The sequence below is a fragment of the Rhagoletis zephyria genome, unplaced genomic scaffold, assembly GCF_001687245.7.
Source record: "Rhagoletis zephyria isolate East Lansing unplaced genomic scaffold, Rhagoletis_zephyria_1.1 Rzeph_scaffold_05849, whole genome shotgun sequence".
NCBI lineage: Eukaryota > Metazoa > Arthropoda > Insecta > Diptera > Tephritidae > Rhagoletis > Rhagoletis zephyria.
The window spans coordinates 12,806-39,460 of record NW_016162932.1 but is presented as its reverse complement, the minus strand read 5'-3'; the positions used below and the strand labels follow the sequence as shown (position 1 = coordinate 39,460).

The 26,655-nt window shown below is 32.7% G+C and overlaps 1 protein-coding gene across 1 annotated transcript in view; it reads right to left on the bottom strand.

Moving 5' to 3' along the window:
* Positions 1-2,712: 2,712 nt before the first annotated feature.
* Positions 2,713-26,655, bottom strand: part of LOC108372538 (fibropellin-1-like) — a 29,402-nt gene continuing 5,459 nt past the window's right edge. Inside the window, exons 2-9 of the mRNA XM_017628256.1 lie at positions 21,690-21,786; positions 19,966-20,093; positions 14,714-14,856; positions 13,841-13,963; positions 8,578-8,680; positions 5,794-5,975; positions 3,234-3,500; positions 2,713-3,203 (exon numbers count right to left, since the gene is read on the bottom strand). Coding sequence (XP_017483745.1) covers positions 3,018-3,203; positions 3,234-3,500; positions 5,794-5,975; positions 8,578-8,680; positions 13,841-13,963; positions 14,714-14,856; positions 19,966-20,093; positions 21,690-21,786 — 1,229 coding nt within the window. The 3' untranslated portion in view covers positions 2,713-3,017. The remainder of the gene's footprint in view (positions 3,204-3,233; positions 3,501-5,793; positions 5,976-8,577; positions 8,681-13,840; positions 13,964-14,713; positions 14,857-19,965; positions 20,094-21,689; positions 21,787-26,655) is intronic.

Genomic DNA, 26,655 nt, shown 5'->3' with positions numbered 1-26,655 from the left:
TAGTTTTGTGAGTTTTATTACACTGTGGAACTAAGCCATTTCAGGGCCTTAACGAAATAATTGGTATATCTCTTTAACCGGCAGATGTACAGGATTTAGGCAGAAATTGTCAGATTTAGTCCGGAAGATATTGTAATTGTGTGTACAGGAACGATTTCTGACTAAATACTGTAAATCTTTGCTTCACCTCATCATAATTTTATTTTTTTTTTTTATAGTGGCTCAAAGCGCTCACTTTTTCGGCGTAAATTTCATATGTAATATGTAAATATGTAATTATATAAATAAATAAACCTCAAATTTAGTGAGAACTTTTGAAATAAGAATTTCAGTCCTATAACACCTGCCATTTTGGTCTTTTTGACCCCTTTAAAAAAACTTTAGAGAAGATATTTTTAATATTTTTCATTATAAGCAAAAATTTGATTTTTATTTAAGAATCAAATGAAGTATTACAATATGTGCAGAATATGTAAGAGGTTCAAAAATGTTACTCTCAAACATTTTATTTATGAGTGTTGCCACTTCTTTAAAAAATAAACTTTTTTAATCAAAAAGTTAATTGAAATATTACACACTGTAGATGTCAAATGAAAGGAATTTAGGAGAGCATTCCCTTGAACGAAGTTTTAAAGGGCATTCCCACCTGTTTAAAAGTCAATATAATCAAAAATATAAGTAAATAAAATATTTAGATATTACAATATTTATTGTTGTCAAATGAAGTAGGCTTAAAAAATAGTTTTTCGAAAATAATTTTATAGAGAGTTGCCAGTTGGTTAAAATTCCTACTCACTTTTAAGAAATATTAAAATATGGATCTCAAACTGTGCTTAAGAAAAATTTATTTCGAAAACATTTTAAAAGAGGGTGGTCACCTGTTCCAAAACCAAATTTAGTTTAATCATTTAATCGAAATTAATTTAAATAGGGTTGCCTCTAGCTTAAGAGTTCAATTAATTTTAATTAATAAGACAAATGAATTATCTAATCTAATATGGATTTCAAATGAAAGATGTGAAAGAAAGCTTTGTTTTGAAAGCATTTCAAGAGAGGGTTGCCACCTGGTCAAAAAAACAAATTCAGTTAAGAAGTAAGTTGAAGGAAATATTTGAATATATATAAATATGTTTATCAATCCAAAGAGCTTTAAAAAAGCTTTATTTGGAGAATAGTTTAAAAAATTAGAATAGATGTAGGTAAGTACTTGCAATCGGACTTTCAATTTTGGACCAACAATTTTGAGCTTAAAACCACAGTAAAAGAAAATTGTGTAGAGGAGGAGCGAAATCCTTTTTTGGCTTTAACTACCACGCAAGGTTGCTAATGTTTGGCCATTATTTCGTTGAGGCGCCAAAATATACTAACTAAATTGTTCCACAGTGCTGTCTTTTGGCATCCGAAGTGTTTATTTTTTATTACTCGTATAATATACATACTTTTCTATATCTAATTTTTATTTTGTCATAATCCATAATTTCTGTGTCATATTTTTTTTTTTCTATTGAACTAAACTTTAACCCACTCTTCAACCTGCTACTTAGTATTTTAAACCTTAAGCCTGAAGTGTCAAGTCTGCACAAAGAGTTCTTCAGTTCGTTTGCATGTACACTTGAAGCGCTATGAAAAACACTAATTAAGTAAATTTTCTTTATAAATATAACAAGCAAATTTGTCACTTGTGAATTTCTCGCATTTTATTTCAAGTATTTAATTTTCGTTTTCATTTTCTTAAAATTCTGTTTATTTTAATTTTTGTTAATTTATTAGCGCTTAAATGGCACCTGCGCTTGCTGCTACATAAAGTTTTACGCATTCATCTCTGCATTTTGTAAATTGAATTATTTAGACTGCAATTAAGCTTATTAAAGTTTCAGTTTGATTTTGTCCGCCTTTGGTACTCGTCGTAAATACCTACTTTCAATTGCTTAGCACTTCATTTACACAGCTACTTTTACATAAGTACTTGCATACATACCTATTTATGCGCTTTGTCTGTTTGTTTTTGTCAGCGCGTATGTACCTACGCATTGGAATACTAAAACTTTCAATTAATATTTCAATACCAGCTGCAGCAGCATTTCGCTGGTAGCACTTCCACTTGCACAGCACAGCAGAGACAGACAGCGACAGCGACATCGCCATCGACAACAGCTGCAAAATTCACGCTCCTTTCTCAATAAAATTGCAGTTGTTGTCACTGAAGCTGAGTCTTTACACAACTGCTGCAGGAAGTCTGCCTCAGCAATGCTAAAATAATCGTATTGACTGTGCAATTTTACTAAATACTATTTTCAATTATAATTAGAATTATTTTGCGATTATTATCAGCAGCGTTCACATAATCATCGCCATTAACCAGGACGATCATTAGCAGCGATTGGCCATTAATAAGAACGTTTCGTAAATTTAACTAACCAGCTAGTAGTGTGCGTGTTTTTGTTGTTGCTGCTGTTTTTCGTATAATTCGTATAATTACTGCTTTTGGCAGCATCACTGGTGCGTTCAGCACTAATTCTTGCTGTCGCCTTCGCCTTCGCCGTCGTTGTCGTTGTCGTTGTCATTGCCGACAACGCCGTCGCTGCCGCATCGTCCACTCGTCGCCCATCAATACGCACACCACCAAAACGTACATCACCTATAATAGCTCTAGCTCGCCCCTTATTGCCAACAACGCCCACCAGCGCTCGCACCACAACTCTGCNCGTATAATTCGTGTAATTACTGCTTTTGGCACCATCACTGGTGCGTTCAGCACTAATTCTTGCTGTCGCCTTCGCCGTCGTTGTCGTTGTCGTTGTCATTGCCGACAACGCCGTCGCTGCCGCATCGTCCACTCTTCGCCCATCAACACGCACACCACCAACACGTACATCACCTATAATAGCTCTAGTTCGCCCCTTATTGCCAACAACGCCCACCAGCGCTCGCACCACAACTCTGCCCACAGCAGCAGCAGCAGCGGCAACACTGTTGACGGCCGTTGACGCCACCACTGTGGCACGTTTATCTCTGCCTCACTGTATTAACGGTGAGTGTTGTGAATTTTCACTAAAATCAACTGTATAATACATGTCATTCTCCAAATTCATCGCTAAATGCCGTTGAAACGGTCGCTCGTGCATTTGGCCGCCCAGCTGTTGCTGCTGCAGCTGCTGTTGTCGCTGATGTGACTGATGACCTCCACCGCCGCCTAAGCCGCTACCGCCACCGCAGCCTAAGCCGCCACCGCCACCGCCACCTCCACCGTTGTGCGCTGAGGGCAGGTGTCCGCGCGTCAGCGATGTCGTGGAGCCGGATGAGCGCAATGAACCGACACCATTGCCAGCACCGCTGCCGCCGCCACCGCCACCGCCCAGTCCCTTGCCGCTTAGCCAGTGTTTGTTGAGTTTGCTTTGGGATTTGTTGCGTCGCCCGAAGCCCAGAATGGGAAAGAATGTGGAAGAACGTGTTGAGAATTTACGGTATGTCTGATTAACCTTGCAGTGACAGATGGCGACCTGTATGGGGGAGACATATAGAGAGAGAAAGAGAGAGAGGGCAGGTGAGAAATATATGAAAGAAAATGGCCCCTTGGTAGTAAATTAGAAAACGAAGATAAATGAGCATGTCGAGGCGGACTGGGGGGATGAAAATTAATTAAATGCCAGGTAAATAACTCAGTTGAAATTTGCTTTAAAATTTGAAAATTTTTTAGTAAATAAAAGTAAGTAAAATTAATGCGCATGCCATTGTAAAACTACACAAACCTTAGGGTGGCACTTAAAAATATCAACATCATGCTGCGCACAGTGGTCGGAGAGGCCATGTTTTACGGAAAAAATTAGAACGACTGCTAAGACCTTAATACAACTTTACTACATAGTATTATAGTCATGCTAAATGCGAATATGACAAAAAATTTATATCTTGATAGTTGACAGCTGTCAAATCAACTGTCAATTTCTCAAAAAATTTTGAAAACGTATTTTTTGCCAAATTAGAATCTTGGCAGCTGTCAACTGCACTATACATTTCTCTTTAAATAAGAAATTTCTTTTAAAAATACCACTAATTAGGTTTGCAGACACGCTACCCTTAAAATAAGAAAGTTTTTCTAAAATTCCACTTATCAGGTTTCTGGGATATATTGAATTTTCCGCTTTTAGTTTTCAAAAGCGTATTTGAAATTTGTAATAAGCGAATTTAATAAATTGTTAAGAAAGTTCGCAACACATAACGGTTCGTTGAACTAAACGGAAAAAAATGGTTAGAGGTAGCAAACCATGGTTTGAATATATTGATTTTTTAACTCGCAAAAATTTAAAATAATTTTAACTTTTACCAGATATTATTCAGAGAGTTTATGAATTTATATGAATTGGTTTAAACAAAATGTCAAATTTATAAGATTTAAAATAAATAATTTATCAAACCCCAAATTTTTTTTTAAATTTAGAAAATTTTGTGGTTGTCTATACGTAAAACAAAATAAAGGGGTGCCCCACACAAAATTTTGATATTGATATTTTTAGGAACCACCCTAATGTACATACTCGTGCGAATGTGCATAAATATGTATGTATGTAAATACAAGTGATTCCAAATCATAAATAAAAATAAGACAAAGTTAACACTACCTTTCTTCTTCCTCTTTATGTTTCAATTTGTAAGCGGCCACCGACTTGGGCCAACATGCCAGTCGTTTCTATTTTCCGATTACAGTAAGAATATTGGAAATGTGAAGAGAAATATTTTCAGGGCTGTCATTCCTTTTTAATAAAAAGAACGGATTTACAAGATTGCAGACTTTTCGAAAGCTTACATTCTGCCTTTGCCCTTAAGTGGTGCTTGCCCTCAAAACATAGAACCTGAAATGTTTGCATAGGTTCTCAAAAAATTAGCAGCTTTCATACTCGAATATGTACTTTAATGCGGCGTCTTTAAATCTCCCTGTATTTCTGCTAGAACAATCACGAATTGATCTCGCCAATAGGCTGGCCACATTGACACAGTGCGCGGACGTAAGAGTATGAAGGATCGAAAAAACACAGCTGCATGTCCAGAAGCCCTTATTTATCTCCATCGTGCAGCGAGTAATCTTTATTAGTTATTGGATTTTGCTAATTTAAAGGAGACAAGACGTAATACGCATATTTGTTTCCCCGCTAGATGGCGCTGTGATGGCGAAACATTTTAAATTAACGAATATTAAAACATTGTAAGAAGTCAACCCCAATCTCTCGCATTTTTCTGGAATAATCGATTTTTACCCTACCGATTTGCATAAATTTTTGATTTTTTCCATTCATATTTTTTCAACTCCCTGGCAACGTAGTATCTGTTTTATCTCTTGAACTTTAGATGAGAAGAAATCACTAATCATCTAAGTCAGACTTATTCTTGACCACGTCTGTAGTCGGTTTAGTCTCAGTCTTTTTCCCAGGCCAGGCAAAATTTCCTAAAACCACTTACAAAACGAAAAACCCAACCTAAATCTTCTAGGAAAGCAATAAAATGTGGAAAGAAGAAATCTAGAGGGCAATATTCATGCGTGGTCATGCAGGCAAATTATAAATAGAAAGTATGTTGATGATGGTGCTGGTAATGATTTGCCGGAATGTGCTAAGTATCACATAATTTTAGTTTAAATGAGCCAAAAAGACGCCAACGCACACACACAACTGCCAGTCGTAAAGAGATTTCAAGCATAAATACTTAATATCCTTAGAGTGAGAAAATAACGATGCTGATGACAGTATACATAGAATAGACTAAGTACGATTATACTGCAGTATGTATGTATGTACTTACCACAACGGCAACAATGAATACGGCTGCAGCCAATACTCCCGCACCAAAGTAAGCATTATGCAATTCAATGGGGCTCTTTAACACAACCGATGAACCGAAAGTTTTATCATTAAAATTTCTGGCGCTCGTATCGTCGACCATAAACTCGCTGGAACTAACGACGGTCTCCACCACAAACTCATCTGGAGCAGCAACAGCAACAGCAACAGCAACAGCAACAGCAGCAGCCGCAAAGTATGCGAAAAGTAGTTGTAGGAAGTTTAAGTTGAAGCCATAGTTTTGTAAGAGAAAAAGGAGGAAGAAAATAATAATAAAAGAAAGAGTATAAGAAATTAGTGAGAAATGAAAAAAGTTAGTGAAATTACAGTGTTTTGTGTATAGTTATGTTGCTAGGCAATGAATTACTTATATTAGAATAAATGGCTTCATATGAGAAGGTATTTAAAACGCACAATTACTATATAGTATGTAAGTATGTGCGATTGCAAACCTCAGGTTTCTTAAAAAAAAAAAAATAAAAAAATCGTTTCCTTCACTCAAAAAACTCCAACCTATTTTTTACTTAAATTTTTTCTTAAATTGCATTGATATGCGTCTTGAAAAAATCGGTCGAAACTGATTTCAAATTTTTTTTTTGATTCGAAAATTATTAAAATATGCTGTGTAGCGTAAAACCCTGAAACTTTCACTACCTACCTTTCAAAAAATACTGGATTAACAGGGCAATTGTGGCAACTGTATTTCAACTCACAAAAGTCTTTCCAAACACAAAATGTATCTATGTTTTTCTTTTTAAAACATAAAAACTGGAAATTAAAAGAAAATGAAGCTAAGAAATTAAATTTTAACAAGAAAAAAATTTATAAAGTCAATATCTAAAAATTATATGAAAAAATATGATTTCTTTTAAAAACAATAAAATCTAAAGAAAAACCATTTAAAAAATATTTTAAATAAATAAGCTACTAAAAAGTAAATTAAACTAAAATAATAAAAAATAATAATTTAAAACAATAAAAGCGAAAAAATCAATAGATAATTAAATAAAAAATAAAAATGAAAAAATTTTATCAAAATGAGACAAAATTTATTATCTAAAAATTAGACGAAATTAAAAAAATTGGTTTCTATTTAAAACGCTAAAATATAAAAATTACAAAAGGGCTAATTAAAAAAAAGAGAAATACATACAATTAAATAAAAGAAAACAAAAAATTATAAAAATTAATTGAAAATAATAATAAATATTTTGCTTTTTAAACTAATGGCACATAAAATTAAAAGAAAATTTAGTTAAAAAATAAAAAAGTTTTATTAACAAAGAACATAAAACTATATGCAATTTTCGGAAGCTTAAAATACATATTTTTTTTTATATAAAAATTAAGTTAAAAAGAAAAATAGGAGTGTTAATTTCATAAAAATTACGTGAAATTGGAAAAAAATATTTTTCTTTTTAAAAGAATAAAATCTAAACCAAAAAATAAAAATAAAAGTAAAAATAAGTTTTTAAAAATTAAATTAAATTATTTTTGCTTTTTAAAGTAACAAAATCTCAAAATTCAAGGGTAACTATATTCAAACAAAGAAAAAAATGTCATATACGAGAAAAATATAAACGTTTGATTACTTTACGTGGAATCGCCCATATGCGGCATTCTTCGTCAACTTAAGCTCTCCTCTTGCCAGAATTGGTACAAAATATAAATATTAATTTTATATGTTGGGTGGCATTTTTAGAAATCCAAAATGGTGGATCCAATATGGCAGACAAAGTTTTGAAACATTATTGGACTCACTTGAAGCTCGTTACTCTGGGGTTCTTGGGTCGCTGAGGACGAATAGTTACGACTATGAATTTTTTTAAATTTCCGCCATTTTAGATCCGTCAGAGTCGTAACCAGTTTCGAGCGAATTCAATAAATTTTTAAAACGTTTTCCCCCTTCTGGTTTTCAGAAATGCCATTTGTAATTCCGACGTAAATATTTTTTCCGAATTTCAAGTTTATAACCGATTTGATCTACCTGAACCAATTTTGGAGAGAGAGGATGAACGTAACTATCAGAAATGTATTGGATCGGCCATTTTGAATTAAATATTTTTTTTTTTAATTTTGGGATTATATTCGTTTGATTAGACACTAGCAAGTGAATCCAAAGTGAATCAAAACTTTGTCCTCCATTTAAAAGTAAATCTTTTTACCGAATTTTCAAATTTATAGCTGATTTTTTTTTTACCTGTATTAATTTTGCAGAGAAGAGGCTTCATATATACCTACTGAACTTGTTATTACAAATATTTTAAGCGCTGTAGTGGTCTTGGCCGAATACTAAAATTTGCCTAATGACTAGTAGTAAATCTCTTTATGCCGTCTTTTTTTTTGGTTTAGTAGCAGTAATACATGCTCGCGCTTTCTGTCGCTCTATTAATAAGTTGCTGCTTAACTATAGTATATAAATTTTACTCTTTCTCTTACTTTTTAAAAATTTAGCAGTTTCATATAATTAATTTGACTACTTGCATACCACTTGGCATAATGACAAGAATTATGTATGACACGTGAGTCGCATGCCAAGCGCCTACTTACATACTACATACATACATACATATGTAAGTAGCTGCTATGTAACCCACATATCAACACAGCAGCCGCACTTCCACTACTGTCAGCGTACGCCGCGTGCAGTTGAATTGCGGCTTCTCGACTACAGCCACTGATGTCATCTCTAAATTATGCTTAGTTACACCCTGGAGCGCATCAAGTAGCGCCAACACCAACTTACCTTCACACATATTTCCAGTATAGCCGGGTCGGCATGCACAGTAGAAGGAAGCGCCACTGGTCCAGCATGTGCCGCCATGCTTGCAGAGATTCTCGTTGCATTGCTGAGAAAAAGTGAAAAGTAAAATTTAATTATGCCAGTAAATTTTCTAATGTGTAAAATATGCATATACTATATACATAAGTAAAAGCGCGTTAGTGTGTATGTGTGTGTGTGTGTGTGTGTGTGCGGATAGCATATTAAAGTTCCTCATGAAGTCAGCCAGTGTGGGTGGACGTTGCCATAATGACGATTTAATGTGTGGTTAGCATGGCGCAAATGATTATAAATTTTGTTAATTATTTCAGTGGATGGAGGCTGCGGAAAAATATGAACTTAGTTTTTTGATAAATGTTTTGTGATAACTCAGGCGATAAGTGATGTTTAGTATTTATTTAATGTTGATGGAATTGCTAATAAGCGGGTTTCATAAATTTTAGCTGTATGCAAATAGGTAAAATTTAAAGTGACATTCTTCAAGAGAGTAATGTTAAATGATAAGTAAATGATAAAGTAAATTTTTCGCTCACGCACAAGACTACTGACTAGTTGGGTTAGCTTAGCTGAGGTGGCAGCCCTCGAAGGGGCTTACATAGAAAGTTACTGAATGTCCATTGTGTTACCACAAAAAAGAAAAAGTTTATCTTGGAACGGTACCATAGGTAATCAAGTAAAGCAAGAAAAGCACTGGGTGCTGGTTATGAACTTCCGCAAGCAGTTGATGCAAAATCTAGAGAGTTCTTCTAGAACAACCATGAAGTACGACACGAGGCAGTGCAGCTGAGAGGAGAGTGCTGAGATGATTCCACCTCATCGTCCTCCAGACCGTTGCTGCACATCGGGTCCGCAGCCATATTAAGCCGTGCCGTCTGAATTCCTATGGGGCAGTGCTCATCCCGTAAAAATAAAGAATTTCTGGATTTTCGAGACTATTTCAGAATTTTTGAGACTGCTTTGGCACGTATAGGATTTTCGAGACTACATCGAGATTTAAAAACTATTTTGGTATTTTCGGGGTTACTTTTTCATTTGGGGGACTATTTAACGATTTTCGTTAATTTATTAACTATTTCGGGATTTTCGAGACTACTTCGAGATTTTAAAGATAATCGGTATTGGCCGGATTATTTCTGGATTCTCGGGACCATTTCGAGATTTTCGAGACTACCTCGGGTTTTTAGGACTTTCGAGGCTATTTCGAGAAAACCGAGACTTTTTCAGAGTTTTCGAGACTACTTAGAGGTTTCTAGAATTTTTGAGGTTCTTGGCACTATACCGAAATTTACAATAAATATCAATAAACATATCGTTTAAATAAATCGTGAAAAATGTCGATAAATAACTTGATAAAGACATATATCGATAAAATATCGATAAACTGGTTGATAAAAATACGATAAAAACATCGATATATGTTCCGATAACAATATCGATTAATATCAATATATATATATATCAATAAAAAAAACGATAACAAGTAAGAAAGTCTAAGTTCGGGCGGAGCCGAACATTAAATACCCGGCGCAAGTATTAAATATATGTTTTCCACCTTTCCGAAAGCTACCGCTACGTAGTAAGCCGGGGTATATCAATTTTGAGCAAATTAGCGTCCTTAAATTTCGAAATATTGCTGTTTCAAGCATTTCCGAAATTTACCGTTATATGAAAAGCGGCCGTAATTTTAGTCCGATTTCAATAATTTTCAATGTTTTGCTTTTATGTGGCAAGCACAATAACCATACCGAGTTTGGTATAAATTGGTAGAACGGTTACCGAGATACATATATGTGATCATAAGTGGGCGGTGCCACGCCCATTTTTCAAAAATTTACCATAAACGTATTTCTTGGTAAAGAATTGTTGCAAGCATCAATTTTGAATAAATTAGCTTTAATATTTACTGATTTATCGAAGATTTTGTATTTCTCTAAATTACCGTTATATGAGAGGTGGGCGTGGTTCTTGTCCGATTTAAAAAATTTTCGGCCATTTGGTATGCTGTGCCAGGGCCCAACAACTGTGTCAAGTTGGGAAGAAATTGGTGCAGCGGTTACCAAGATATACACATTTTCCAAAATTTTTTAATATTCTTATTTTTCGTCTAAAAATCATTGTAAATATCAATTTTGAGTGAATTATCTTCAGTAGTTACTAAAATATCTCAGTTCTCGTATATCTGAAAATTACCGTTATATGGGAGGTAGGCGTGGTTGCAGTCCGATTTCGCTCATTTTCAATACCATCCGTGCTATGCCCAAAAGAAGTTCACGAGCCATGTTTCGTTAAGATATCTCAATTTTTACTCGAGTTATCGTGTGCACAGACGGACGGACGGACGGACGGACGGACGGACGGACGGACAGACAGTCCTCTCTTTTCATTCTGATCATTTATGTGTACATTTGTCTATATCTATCTCGATTCGTTTTGCCTGTTACAAACAACCGTTATGTGAACAATACCCTTGTGCACAAGTGCGCTCGGGTATAAAAAATATCGATAAATGAATCGATATCCATCAATTAATCAATAAAAATAACCATAAGAAATCGAAAAATAAACTGGTGTTTTAAGTTAGGTGAGGTGAAGTGAGTTGTGGTACGATAAGTTGATGTGAGTGTAAGGAAAGATGGTTTTTTTAAATTCCTCAATATGCCTAAGTATTTTCTCTCATCACGCTTTGGAATATGCACGTTATTGAGTTTAACGGCTGTGCAGGTTTTACGTTTAAGGGAGAACGTAACTCGGATAGACTTTAACTCATGTGACTTAATTCGCCAATCTTTCAGCCACTGGGTTATTTTGTTTAGGCTGTTTTGGAGCTTAAGCGATGCCAGTTGTGGAAGGATATCTAGAGCAACAACCACAGTCTCGTCTGAAAATGTGCCAACAGTTGCTCCTTCTGATGCTGGTAAATCGTTTGTATATAGCGCATATAGGGTGGGACCCATGACATTATCTTGACGTACACCAGCTGAACTTTAGTAGTGTTTAGACTGCTCTTCGACTTGCGCTTAACAAAGAAAAATCGATTTTTAAGATGGGGCTCAATCAGCATGTAATAGTTAAAGGGAAGGTTATTCTTTATTTTTCGAAGTAAGACGTCATGGCATACTCGATCGAAAGCTTCAGATATATCGAGAAATGCAGCTGTGGAAAATTTTTTTATTCGAATCCAATTTGGATGCAATTTACAAGCCTGTGCACTAGTTCCATTGTGTTTTTTTTTTTCTGAAACCGAATTAGTGAATTCTTTCGTTCTTTTATTACTGGCATCTTGATGGGTAGCAAACTGATCGGGTGATATGATTTAAGTTTGACTGCACTTTTTTCTGATTTAGGAATCATTTTTACTTGAGAAAATTTCCATTGAGGTGCAACGAGACCTTATAAATGCAAGTCAGGAGTTATTTTAGTATTTCTCCAGCAATTAAATAGCGATGATTTAACTTGAAGTTTTGACCATTTTTTTTTTATAGGAGGGTCCATTTGGTAGGATGTTCGAGAGTCTGTCTTACTTTTTGTGTAGTATGGATAGAGTGTTCAATTTGGTGTGTATTAAACGCGATTTTTAGATGACGTGCAAATGTGCTTGCTTTTTAGAGATCGCTTTTAGCTCATTAGTTGTTTTCCATTCTGACGCTGGACTCTGGCACAAGAGTTGGCCTCTTGAATTGTTTTGTTGCTTTCTAGAGGGTCGCTAACAGCCTTTGTCTAAAGGTTACTGAGATAACGATGAAGTTGGGAGTTGCGTTCTTTTTGCAAGAGATCTTTGAGTTCCCTCGTTAGCGTATTTTATCTGGTTTTGGCATTGAGGTATCTAGCCTGACGTTTTTTGGAAAGTTTTTCATTTAAAAGAGACCAGATTGTTGTATATATGCATATGTGCCCTTGAATGTTTGGATTAAAATTCATAAATATGTATTTCTTTAAACAGCTTTAATGCAACCGAATTGAATTTTTGTTGTTTTATTTCCAAAATTTTTTCCAATTTGCGGGTATATAGGCCTCCGTTTGCGAATAACCTGAATAAGTAAGTTATGCTATGTGAACTGAATAAATGCATTCCAAATTAGTGTCTTATGAAATTTATGTAAAAAGAAGCAGTAAAATACTGAAATTGAAGGCTGCTCTAATGCTGTTTAACTAAGTCAATGATTAGGTACTAAACTAACTTTACTAAAAACTCATTAAAAATTCAAAGAGCTTGTTATGAGACTTCAGTTGTTGTTTAGGTATTAGTGGCTGCCTTTGTGATTGCTTTGCAAAGATTTGTAGTGAAAAATTGCATTTTCTTTTACCTCTAATTCTTCGTCAAAGTAAACAAATCTGGTGAAAAAAAAACAGTGATGCAAATTGATTTCAGCTGCTTGGTTCACATGCCCTATTTCATTTGAAGCAAAGAGAAAATCTTTATGTTGGAAAATAGTGAAACTCTGTAAAATGTTGCGCAAAACTAATAACGCTCAAACATAAATATGTATGTCTGTGTATGTGTTTATGTAAATATGAACGATAGAGGGCAATCAAATAGGGATGCGCTGTTTTAACGATTTTTGACTATTTTTTACAAGCTTTTATTTAATTTCACTTGCAAGTATGTACAGCCTAGAGTCTTGAAACTTAAAGCTAAGCTCATTACCCGATGAAAATGCTAATGGAAAAAGGAATTAATGTGAATATAGTTTTTATTCAAAGCAAATTGCAATGATGTGAGGAGCCTTTTTTCAGATCTCAAAAAAAGCCGAAATTCGGCTATATCTTAAAAACAGCTCTATTTTTTTATATTCTGACTTCGTATCCGCAATCAGCGGAATATTTTATACGAATAGCGGATAAAAATCCAAAATAACGGTTATTCTCGGTCGAAAAATAAAACGTTTAACGGTTATTTTCGATCATTGGTTATAATTTGAGGAGTTGTGTCAAAGAGCTTTGTATTTAGATATTTATTTTGGGATTGAAGATTGATTAAAGGAGTCATTTAATACTCCATTTCATGAAAAATATAGTCACTCCGATAAAAAAACCAGTTTACGCAAGACAGCTTTTCAAAACAAACCTAAATGTCTACCAGTCTACCATTCCCAAAAAAAAGGAAATTAGGTTTCACTTCCCTTCATTTCCTTAGCTAACGGGTGTATGTAAATAGTGTGTGTGTGCCTGTGGCATTTTGTTATGCATATATAAAAAAACAAACTCTTTTGCTTAAATCATGACTTACCTTTCGTGGCATTTGATTACAATCCAGGCCATTGCGTCCTCCCGGGCATTCACAGCTAAAATCATTTCCGTGATCAATGCAGCGATGTCCATCCGGACAGGGTTTGTTGGCGCAAAAATCCACCTAAATAAATTGGAATGGACACGAAAGCATAGATGGTTAAAGGAGATACAGTATGAGCGTACATACGTATTTACACAGATAAGTATGTTTTGAATAATGCATTGGATTATGTACATACATATATATGAAAGGTATTGTATATTTATAGGACAAAATTTTGAACACCGCGGCATTCTATGATGCCTTATGAATAAATAAAGCACTAAAGGAGGGAAATAGTAATCAGAAAATTGCAAAATTTTTCGGATGTATATTATGGAGAAAAATTTTTTTTTTTTTTTGTAACTTGGTACTGAAATTGCTTTCTTACAAGCCTGAGAGAGTTATTTTGCATTTGACTTCGCATATGGTAATCGAAATGCACCAAATAATTGCAAAACTACATATACACGGCCACACACATTATAAAATGAAATGTAAGTGAAATCAATTCGACAACAAAGTCTTAAACAAAATAAAGTACATAGGTACATAAATAAGTATTTCGATAAGTGCACTGCAGGAAGATGTGGAAATTTCATTAGCGAACCCCAAATTGCTTGCGAAAGAGGGTGACAACCAGAAAAACAACAAAGTTAACTGCAAATTAAGTTATTTGTGTACCAAGGTACCATAACTACTCTCTCAAATTTACACAAAACCTTTATTTACGAACTTACTACATGCACAGTTAAAGGGAGCAAGACAAAAAAAAATGTGTAATAAATTCATTCACATACATACATACATACATTGAAAGTTGAAGCTTACCTTAATTTGACAACGCGCACCGGTATATCCTTTGGTGCAGCGACATTCGAAATTGCCAATGTGATCGATGCATTCGCCATCATTTTGACATGGATTCGATTCGCATTCATTATATTCGAAATTGCAAAGCTCACCAGCGAATCCTGCGATTCCACGGGTCGATGAATGCAATCAGCAGACATGCGGGTGTGTATGTGTGTGTGTGTGTGACGGTGTCGCAAGGATGATGGCAGCCAGCAGCATCAGTAGCAGTAGCGCGGTAGTAGTCGTGGTTGGTAACGCAAATATATGGTTGAAATGGAAGAGAAGAAAATGAGGAAAAAATTTAGTGAAAGAAAATAGATATTCAGTATTGGCATCAGTAAAGAAACGAAACCTAATGGAAATGTTTTTAATGAGATTTATGCAGATGATATGTCACAAATGATTTATGAACTGGAAAATGTGTGTCAAAAATATAAAGGCGGTGCGGAAAATTACTTAAAATTGCATGACTTCTTATGCAGTATTCGAAATTTCTGTGACATAAAGAATTTATTACTTAGTTATAATTGTTAAGGTTTGCAGCAAGAAAAGTACGAAACTAGACTTGTTACGTACTAGAAATGCCAGTTACTGTCCAAATTTACCACGCCGTTTAACTTACAAGGTAAAAAATTACTTACCGCAAAATCTTCTGCTTTGAAAAAAACAAACGTGACAACAATTTTTATATCTTTGGATATCGTTAGAGGACTTTGGCAGGACTTGGAATTGACCCGATAAATTCCATTTTTTCGATAAATTTCGATAATGTTTTAGATACACATCGATAATTCGATGAATTTAAAAAATGCTAAAATCCGATAACTCAACAAAATTCGATAGTTCGACCAATTTCGATAAATTCCGATAACTGCGCGTTTCGAGGGCTCGATAAGTCGACAACTCCATAAACTTTGTATGCCTCTATAAATGCCCATAACTTGGTTAATTTTGATAGCTACATATTTTTCGAAAGTTATCGAAAAATTTCTATAACTCGTTACACTCTGGTAACACGATAAAATTCGATATATTACCTTGATTATATTATATAACATTGGAAACTTCGATAATTCGATATATTTTGAAAATTTCCAAAAAATTTGATTTGATAAATCGGCAAATTTCAGTAAATAAATAAATATCGATGACCCGATAAGTTGAGGGAACTCGATGTCATACGATAGCCCGATAAATTTGGCTAACTATTACTAATGATAACTGAATAAATATCGATAACATGATAAATTTCATTATTTTTATAGCTCGACAATTAGCCATAAATTACGACAACTAAGTTTCTATGTCTATAAATTTCAACAACTCATTGAATAATTCGATACTATACTATACTAAAACTATAACCTTTGATGAGGCGATAAATGTCGGTAATTAAAAAATTACGATAAATAATTGTTTTATGACTGAATTTATTTCAATTCCCATCGAAAAATTTCAATAAACTTGGTAACTTTTCAGTTGTCTTGATTCTTATGTATTTCTCATTGCTCTCATTTTCGTCTTTATTTTTAACTTTTCCTTCACTTTCTTGTCCTAACCGTTTGTCTAATTTCTTCTTTATCATTACATTTATTTTTATTACAAAATTTAATTTTAAACACGAAGTAAAACCAAATGCGAAATGTGTCTCAATTCAAAACTAATTTTGTATAGTACAATAAATTTTTGAACCGTAACTACATAGCACCTTAATATGACTGATATAAAAAAACGTCAATATTTGTATAATCATTGTGGTTATATAAAATGTGATATAAAGAAGTAAATAAAACAAAAATATGTTAGCACTTGGAATTCCCTCTAATATTTAGTATAAGATATACGTTCGGTCATTCTGAATTTTTCTTTGCCAAATATGCCTTAAATTTGGGTAAATACTCAACTTTCCAATAGCCGAAAAAGAAAATTCTAACCACACATTTAAAGTGGATATTCCCATCACAAGATGATAAAAATTACATTCGCTATTTGGCGTTATAAGGGAATTTCATTAGCGCAAGTTATTTTGGTGATATGCTGCAATTTATGCGCATAGAAATTTTCGGGTCAATTCCAAAGAAGCATTTTTTTGATGTGGGTTCAGCGCTCAGGGCAGACGCATAAATACAAATTGAAAGTGGCGCCAGTAAAAGCGTAGTAGTAAGTAGCCATTTGGTTGACAGTTGTTAGATGGTTTTGAATTTTTTTTTTGTTTTTTCCAACTTCAAATGTTGTTTACATTTTGTTTTGATACTTTAGCTGGCGCTGACTGGGGAGACTGGGATTGTCGGTACGCATTTGCATTTTCATTCATTTCTTTGTTTGTCTTGCGCTCCTAAGGGAGAGACATTTGCATAGAAGGTTTTCTTTCTTTGCTATTTGTGGGGATTTACGTACGCACACCTTTTTTTTCTATTTAGCTACACACATACTTATAAATAAAAAAAATAAAAAAAACACTTTTTACTTCTTCTTCTTCTTCTTCTTCATTTCCATTGTGATGCCACTTGTTTATTTCCAAATGTCGCCATCACTTTGGTTATTGTGTTTTTGAACTCCGCAGTGTCGAACCGAATATTGATTTGCGTCACATTTTACTGTATTCTAATTGAATTTTTCATTTCGCCTTCGTACAACGATTGTCACTTAAAGTGCTCGTTCGTTCATTCGGTATTCACCATTTACCAACTAAATTTCGTTTGTCATACGAAACAGTTCGTGAATTTAATTTGTTTACTTTTTTCGCGTGCGAAACGCTTGAATGTCAAATAAAATGAATGTGATGCTTTGTCGTTTGTTATCAATTTATGTATGTTGAATGGAGTGCATGTTTGTTTGTATGTATAAATAGGATTGACTATTTTTCATCCGGCTTTTAAAAACAAAAGTGTAGTATTTACCTAAAAGAACATTTATTTTCGAATAAATCGATACCTCACTTAATGAAATTGAATTAAAATTGTCGAAGTTTATTTGTGATTTTTTGAGCTGTCTGTCTAAGGAGTTCATCAATATTTACTAAAAATTTTTATATGTAAACTTTAAGAAAATGGGCGTGACACCTCCCACTTCTATCATATTTGCGTATCTCAAATACTGCTTGACCGATCTCAAACAAATTTGATACACACACCGTGTTGAATATTTCGGAAATCGTACAAAACCCACGTTCGTGGAGCACACATCGGGAAAAATCAAACAACTCAAACCTAGCTATATTTCAGGGAGAGTAAGTTTTGTCCGATTTCAAAAATATGCGACACCGTGTTTAAGGAGGCTAACCACAATGTGTGTATCAAATTTGGTCGAGATCGGTGAAGTAGTTTTTGAGGTACGCAACTATGATAGAAGTGGGAGGTAAAAAAAAAAATTGATTTTAATTTACTTGTTTTAGATAGATTTTTTTTATTTTTTCCTTTGTAAACTTTATTTTCTTTTAGTTCTACGATTTTACTGTTTTAAAAAGAAAAAAATATACATATATATTTTTTAAATAAGTTAATTTTTGGCAACTTATTTTATGTCTTTTTGCTTTTTCCTTTTTTTGCAATTTAATTATCTTTTAATTATATTTTATTCTTTTTAAGAAAATATTTCCTTTTTTGATTCAAATTAATTTTTAGGTAGTTATTATGGTTTATACTTTTTATAATTTGATTTTATTGATCGATTTTATTTAAATTTTTAGATTTAATTGTTTTAAAAAGAAAAATATTTTTTAAAATATTATTTAATTTTATAAACTTATTTTATTTTTTTGTCTTAATTAATTTTATCCTTTATTAAATTTAATTTTCTATTAATTTTGAGTTTTTATTGTTTTAAAATGAAAAATATTGCTTTTTAATAATTCAATGTTCCTTTTTGTCTTTCCTGAATTTAGTTTTCTTATCACTTTTTTATTTTACTATTTTGAAAAACGTATGTATGTATATATATTTTTAATTAAATTAAATGTTTAGAAGTTTATTTTATTTCATCTTTACTTTTATTTTATTTTAACTTTTTGCTTTTATTTTTTGTTTAATGTATATTTCGAAAATCATAAAATTTTTCGGAAACTTATTTTATGTATATTTTATTTAATGTTTGCTTATTCATTTAATTTTTAGATCTCATAATTTAAAATTTTTTTAATTTCTATTCATTTTTTTTAATTCTTGGAAAATTAATATTTTTTTAAATTTAGTTTAGTTTTTAATTTTGTGTATAGTTTTTTTTCAATTGAGTTTCCTTTAATTTTAATTTTAATGTAATTTAAAATATAAAATTTATATATTTTTAATTTCAATTCTTAGTTTTTATTAAGAAAAATTAATTTTTTAACTTCATGTAGTTCATGGAAACTTGTTTTATTTTTCTAACTGTAATGTTATTATTTTTTTTTCTTAAATAGTTTCTTTAATTCTTAGATTTTATTGGTGTAAAAGGAAAAACCTGTTTTTAATGTAATTTGCAATTTTTAAATTAGTTGTTTTAAATTTAATTCGTTTTAATTCTTAGTTGTTGTGGTTTTTAAAATAAAAATATTTTTTAAATTCATTTTATTTATAGAAACTGCAATAAATATACATTCGGCTGCGCCTGGTGGCCAGTCTACCCGGCCTTGAGCTCAAAAAAATCTACAGAATCTTCAATTAACGGTCAAATATAAATAAACAATTAAACTTATTATATTAGGTTTTTCTTCATGTTATTGTTTTTCTCTTCTTAATTAAATATTAGTTTAAATTTTGGATTTTGTTAGAAAAAATATTTATACATTTTTACATTTTATTTAACTTTAAGAAACTTTTTTTTTTATTTATTGTTTCTTTTTTAACTTAGCTTTTCTTTTTCTAATTTATTTTCTTTTAATTTTAGTTGTTGTTTCAAAGAGCAAATTATGTGTATATATTTTTATTGTCAAGAGAAACAAAAGATATGCGAACAAGCACTTCGTATTAGATTGGTATCGTTTTAAATTCCTTTTGCTTTAAGTTTGAAATTTTTTTTTCTGTCTAAAATGCACCTTATTTTACCATTATGTTTGTACATATGTATATACAAACGTACATAAATATGGTTTGCTGCATTCATGCGTACGTAGACTAGTTTACCATTTAACTGCGAAAAAAGTCGCTCTTATTGCAGCGATGCAACCAAAACAAAACCCAAACCGAAAACAAAGCCGAATAAAGTAACCGTGGAAAAGCAATGAAATTTCGCAAACAATATTGTATACTCACCCGGCTGACAGAAACAACGGAAACCATCCTCTTGATCCACACAAATGCCGTGTACACATGGTGATGATTCGCATTCGTTGAGGCTGTGTTGGCACAGTGGGCCGGTATAGCCTGGAGTGCAGTCACATCTGGTTAAGCACACACAAATAGTGAAAATCAAAATAAACAGAACATAAAAGATACGTGAGTACATATGCGTGTATGTATGTATGTATCAACTTAAATGCATTTCTATGCGGGTGCGGTTAGTTAGTTGGTGGCGGTGGCGGTGGCGATGGCGAGGGTGGTGATGATGGTGGTCGCGTGGTGGGGGTGAGTGAAATGCTAGCGGCGCTATTTGAGGCTTATTTACATGGACGCACATATGTATGTACTTATGTGCGCGTGTGTCTATGTAAATATATATATATTTGCTTGGAAATCCAACTAAAAGTTAACAAATATGTGCTCTAACTATTTTATTTGAAATACTTTTGTTTGCAGGTTTGTATATTTGCCTATAAAAGCTTATTTATAAAGTGCGGCTATATATACATACATAGATATGTATACGTGCATTAGGGTGGTTCAAAAAAAATGCATGAGAAAAAGTGAAGTCGGAATTTTCACGCTCTAACCCCCTAGGATTGTTCGATACAGAAAAAATATACCCTTCTTTTTTATTTTGAAATCAAAAGCGCTCAAAGTTTTCCATGTATTTTATATGGGAAAACTCTTAAAACTCAATATTTTTCGATCGGAAAACTCTGCTTTTCTGCAGGAGATTCTCTACAATACTCGATTCTTTATTTAACCATTTTTTTCATAGTAACTAAAACTTATAGGTCCGCCAAAAACCCCCAAAAAAACCCCAAAAAAAACCAAAATATGCAATGCGGGCACCAATCAAAAATCGTTAGTATTAAAAAATGGTTAAATACACAATTGGGTATTATTATTGGAAGTCTCCTGAAGAGAACCATAGCTTTCCGATCGAAAAATATTGATTGTCAAGAATTCCATACCATTTTTACGTTCAAGTGGTTTTTCCCCATTAAAATTTCGACTTTACCGTTTTTGGACCATCCTAATGCACATTTGTACGTGCAAATGTTTGAATGCTTTTGCGTACTCACACAAATATAAATTCATTCGCTTCTCTTATTGCACAATTAAATGCGCCACATAGGCAAACTCATAGTCGTTGTTTTTGTCGCCTGTGGCTTTAATTGTTTTACCTGTTGTAGCTTTAATTGTCGTTTTTGTCATTGTGTGTATACGTATGTTGTGGTGGTTGTGTTGTGCATTTGCGGTAGAAAATTCGCTTTCATTCTCCCACCAAACACCTCACACCCCCTCGCAAAGCGAATACACGCGCGTCTATTGAATTTAAGCGAGTGAATAAATGCCTTTTTTCTGCGTTAACTTATTTGATTGTGTAAATTTTTTTCTTATTTCGTATGATGAAACAATGTTTATAAGTATGTATGTAGTTTATAGTTTAAGTTTTGATGTAGATATGTACATGCATACATATTTATCAGCTACCAGAAAAAGAAACAAATTTAAACGTCTACTTCAATGCATTTTTGTACGTATGTAGGTACGAGTATTGCCTGTGTGCATTTTCATTTGACAATATCATCAAAAATCACAATCAATTTCAGCAATAAATACGTAATCGATTGTGACAAGCACCCTTCAGCGCAACGCTCACCGCTGAAAATTGTCATGAGTGAACTTACCTGAAATGTGTTGAATTGCCAACGCAGCTGCCGCCATTCAAACATTCAGCCGAATTGCATGGATCGGATTCGTATTGACAGTTTTTGCCTGTGTAGCCTGAAATGGCAATGATTGTTGGCATTACTTAGTATGACAGATATATGTATGGGTGGAATATTTACAAAAATACGCGCATTTTGATTATCTATCAACCACAATAGAATTTTGTGTCAATGGAATTTGAATAAATAATTCAGTAGATTTAACCATAATTACACTTTGAATGATTTTGTTAAGATACGATGAATTCGAGTTTTAATTTGGACAAAATTAAAATAATGTGAACATTCTTAGCACGTTTCCCTAACTCCCGCGAACAAAAGTATTTAGAGACGTTGTCTTTACCAAATACTGGCTACAAAACGACTTAGTACTTATGACCTGATTATATCCTAACTAAATATTTCCTCAGTGTAAAAATATGAAAAAATTCGGAATTCTCGAGACAATTTCAGAATTTTCGAGACAGCTTTGCGATATCAAGCATTTTCGAGACTATATCGAGATTTTGGAGAGTATTTTGTTATTTAAGGGACTATTTCAGGAGTTTCGAGATTCTAGGGCCTCTTTCTGAATTTCCGGGATTTTTTCGAGACTACTTCCAGGTTTCTAGAAGTTTAAGGAGTATCGGGACCATTACGAGATTTTCGAAATCGATGACAAAATCGATAAAAAATATAGCTAACAAAATCGATAAAAAAATCCATATCAAAATCGATAACAATATCGACAATAAAATCGATAAAAATATCGATATCAAAATGAATGATAAAATCGATTAAAATATCGACATCAAAATCAATAATAAAATCGATTAAAATATCGATAACCAAATCGATAAGAATATCGATAAACAAATCGATAAAAATATCGATAACCAAATCGATAAAAAATATCGATAACAAAGTCGGTTAAAAATATCGATAACAAGTCGATAAAAAAACCGGTAGCAAACTCGATAAAAATAACGATATGAAAATCAAAAACAAAATCGAAATCAATAAAAATATCGATACCCAAATCAATAAATCTATCGATAAAAATATCGATTATATATTATATTATATCGGTAAGTCCCGAGACTGCCCAAAATTCCGAAATAGTTCCAAGCTTGAGTCTGTGTCTCTATCTACTTATATCCTCTTCTTTATAATTACCTTTATTTTAATCTTTCTTCCTCTATCTGTATCTTTACTTTTTCGGTATCCTCAGCCTCGTCTTTTTCTTAATAGTTTTCTTTGAAACAGTTAAACAAAAGACTTTACAAAAGCTTCAATTTCGTTTCCAATATGCGAACGGATATCCGGATAACTGATTACACAAAAGTTTAATTGCGTTCCCTACTTGGGACAACCTCCTCAAACTAACTTAACCCACAAATCTTAGCAAGCGTTTCAATAGTCAAATTGTATAATACCAAAATGTCTTTCTTTTATATTCTTTCTTATCAAATACTGCGCATATAATTCTAGTAAAATTACGGCCACTTATATTTTTTTGATTCTTGTTCACTAAAAAATGATAATACGAGTATGCAGAGATAATTTTTGTCAAAAGAAGTTCACTATTAATTTATGCACTCTTAATTGAATAAAAAACTACTTATGTATTTTAGCAAGCAAAAAATATTGCATTATTAACTTTTGAGGAATGCTCAAAGGTAATTATAAATTAAAATTCTATTATCCCATCATTTTTTTTTTGTTTTACGAATTTGCAAATATATATTTAAGTGCACTTTGAAACTGAAACTCAACGGCTTATTTCGCTTTGAGCTTATTAACTTAACAATCCTTTTGTGTATTGTACGAACTAGCTTTTATACATACAGACATTAACTGCAATTACCAGTAATGCCATAACAATAACTTATTAAAAAAAACTAGATACTAAAATAAATTTAATAGGATTATATTCGCTCTTAGGTATTGTGCGAAATTCTTTGATGCTTTTAATTTTTGTTGTTGTGGTTTCATTTCAATTCAGCGACACAAATATGTAGTTCCGGCGAAAGTGCACATTAGGGTGTACCAGAAATTGGAATTGAACTTTTGGTTAGGATGTTCTGATGAGATTAACTACAACAACGTACGACAATAAGTAATTCGCACGCAGAAATCATAATGTGTGCGATCCTACAGCTCAGCTCAATCAAATTGTGTTGTTTGACGGGTAGATTGTGTTGAAGCTTCGTCATAGGCAGATATACATACGGTGACCATAAATATGGATTCAAAATGAAGGACAATTTTTCAAAAATATGCCTACATATATTTACGTAGTATAAAAATATCAAAAGACTATTTATGATTCAAAATTCTTAATACATTTTAAGCTTTAAAAATTAATCACGTTTTTCTCCATCGATATTAATCTTTTTTACATGAATATTTATAAAAGTATAGTAAAACATATTATAATAGCAAAAGCACGAAAAGTGAAAATCTTTAAAGGATTATTTTATAGGCAAATTTTGAGTCGTTCAAAACGAAAACAATACCCTTTTTTTGTTGCTTGGTACTTTTCGCAGTTATTTATCAAAAATCGACGTCATGAATCGACGTAAACGACGAGTTACAAAGGCTGCATAGCATCTATATTTCTAATCCGATTTTCATTATCTTTGGCTCAAAATTTACTGTAATGATATATCTCCTTTATCGAATTTTTAAACTAATGAAAAAAGTTATCGAATAAAACTGTGTATTTGATTGAAAATCTCACTTTTTTCGACTTTGACGACAAACTGCAAATGGTCGTCTGTAGCACTAATAATTTTCATTGAAGTCGCCACAAGTTATATATTTTGTCAAAATCCTTCGATATGTTAGTCGCTTACGTTGATTGGGAGATTTTTTCATGAGATATTGAAGAAAAGCTACGAAAAGTACCAAAAAACACTTTTTTGAAAAAAACCATCCATTGTCCGATAATTTTAAAATAACGATGAAAATGCGGGACAAATGCAGGACACCTGGAAAAAATCAGTACATTTTCAGGTTTTTCAGGTTTGAAAAACTACGCAGGACCGACCTTTGAAAAACAGTACGGTCCTGCAAAAAACAGAACGGATGGTCACCGTAGATATACTGCACTTACAAGTGCGAAGTTCATTTTACTACTACTAGTTAGACGCGGGACACTTCGGCGGGTTAAGGATTGTGTAGCGATTCTAGAAAAAAATTTTATTTCCCCTATTTTTGATATTTTGAATTCTTGAATTGGCTGAAAAAAAAGATGTTGAACCACCCTAATATGCATAGTAAATGCGTATGTGCGTACGAATGGCTTTAAATGTGACTGTTTATGTACGCACATCTATTTTATTTATATGTACATACTTATATGGCTTCAATTTTATCTTTTACTATAAATATTTAATCAGGCATTGTTTTTTAATGTTTTTTTTTCTTTGCAACATAATCTTGATTCATACAAGCTTTAAGTTAAAGCGGTTACACATAAGTGTTATCAACTAATAAAATGTTATATTATATCATATGTAGCCCGCCAAGTACATGAGAACTCGTCTAGAGTCATTGTATAATTGTATTATTAAATGAAAACTATTGTTTATTTTAGTATATAAGATCATCAACATTGAAATAAATAAACAAAAAAAAAANCGGTATTATGGCAACCCACATTTATTGCCACAAGCGCAAAAATCGCTTTACCGCACATAAGCGCTAGTTATTCAATTCTTTGTGAGCCATTTCACCTGCAACACTATTGCTTGTAGGTACATACAAACATATATACATACATACATACATACATGCATAAATAGTTACACATAAAAATAAACTCGAGCTAGTGAATCCTTTGAAATACAACAAACTGTTGGAACGAGGAAAAGAAGTTATAAAATTTAATTAAAAAAAAAAAAAAAAAAATCATTAGTACTTGCTTCGCCCCATCAGCTGCTCTCCTCGCTTTCGCAATACGTTTCCATCTTGCACTTCCTCTTTCGATTCAAACACAAAAGCTTCTTTTTTAGCAGTTTCTACATTGTTTGCGCAGATTTTCTTCTTCTGTCTCGCTTTTTTTTTATTAATAGCTATATGTGTGTACATTAGGGTGGTCCAAGAGAAGTAAAGCGGGATTTTTTATACCGAAAAAAATTATATCCTGTTTTTTGATTTTGAAATCAAAAATAATTTATAGTTCGCTCAAAGTTTCCCATATACTTTATAAGAAAAAAAATTTTTTCGTAGAAATATTTTTCGGACGGAAAACCTTATTTATCTTCGGGAGGTTTTTCATAATAATACCAAATTATTTTTTTTAACAAATTTTTAATATTAACTATTCTATATAGGTAGGTCCTCTAAAAACCCCCAAAAGTGCAATGGGGGACCCAACAAAATGGCTAGTATTAAAAAATGGTCCTATTACTAGAACTCTTCTGAAGAGAATAAAAGTTTTCCGGCGGAAAAATAGTGATTTTCAAGAATATAAAATGCATGGAAAACTTTGAGCGCTTTGAGTGACCTCTAATATTTTTTTTACTTCAAAATAAAATAAAACAGGGGTATAATTTTTTCCGCTATACAACAATCGTAGGACATCGTGTGAGCATTAAAATACCGCCTATACTTTTTCACTTTTTTCATATTTGGACCACCCTAGTGTGCATATACTTTTACTGTAGATCGCAGGTGCACTTTGCTCTCGCAACGAATTTCCAAGCGGTCAATTGTGCTTGTAAGGTACTTTGTAGTGTTTTACGTTTCTTTTTTTCTTCTTCTTGCAGCAGCAAGCTTGCTTCCATTTAATTTCATAATTTTTCGTCTGCTATAAAATCTTTTTCACAGCTAGTATCCTATATGTACAAACAAACAGCCTTCAATTTGTTATATCCCCTTTTTGGCTAAGCGCTTCATGGTTTCGTTCGCTTCGTCAGTTGGCTGAGCGTCCGTCCTT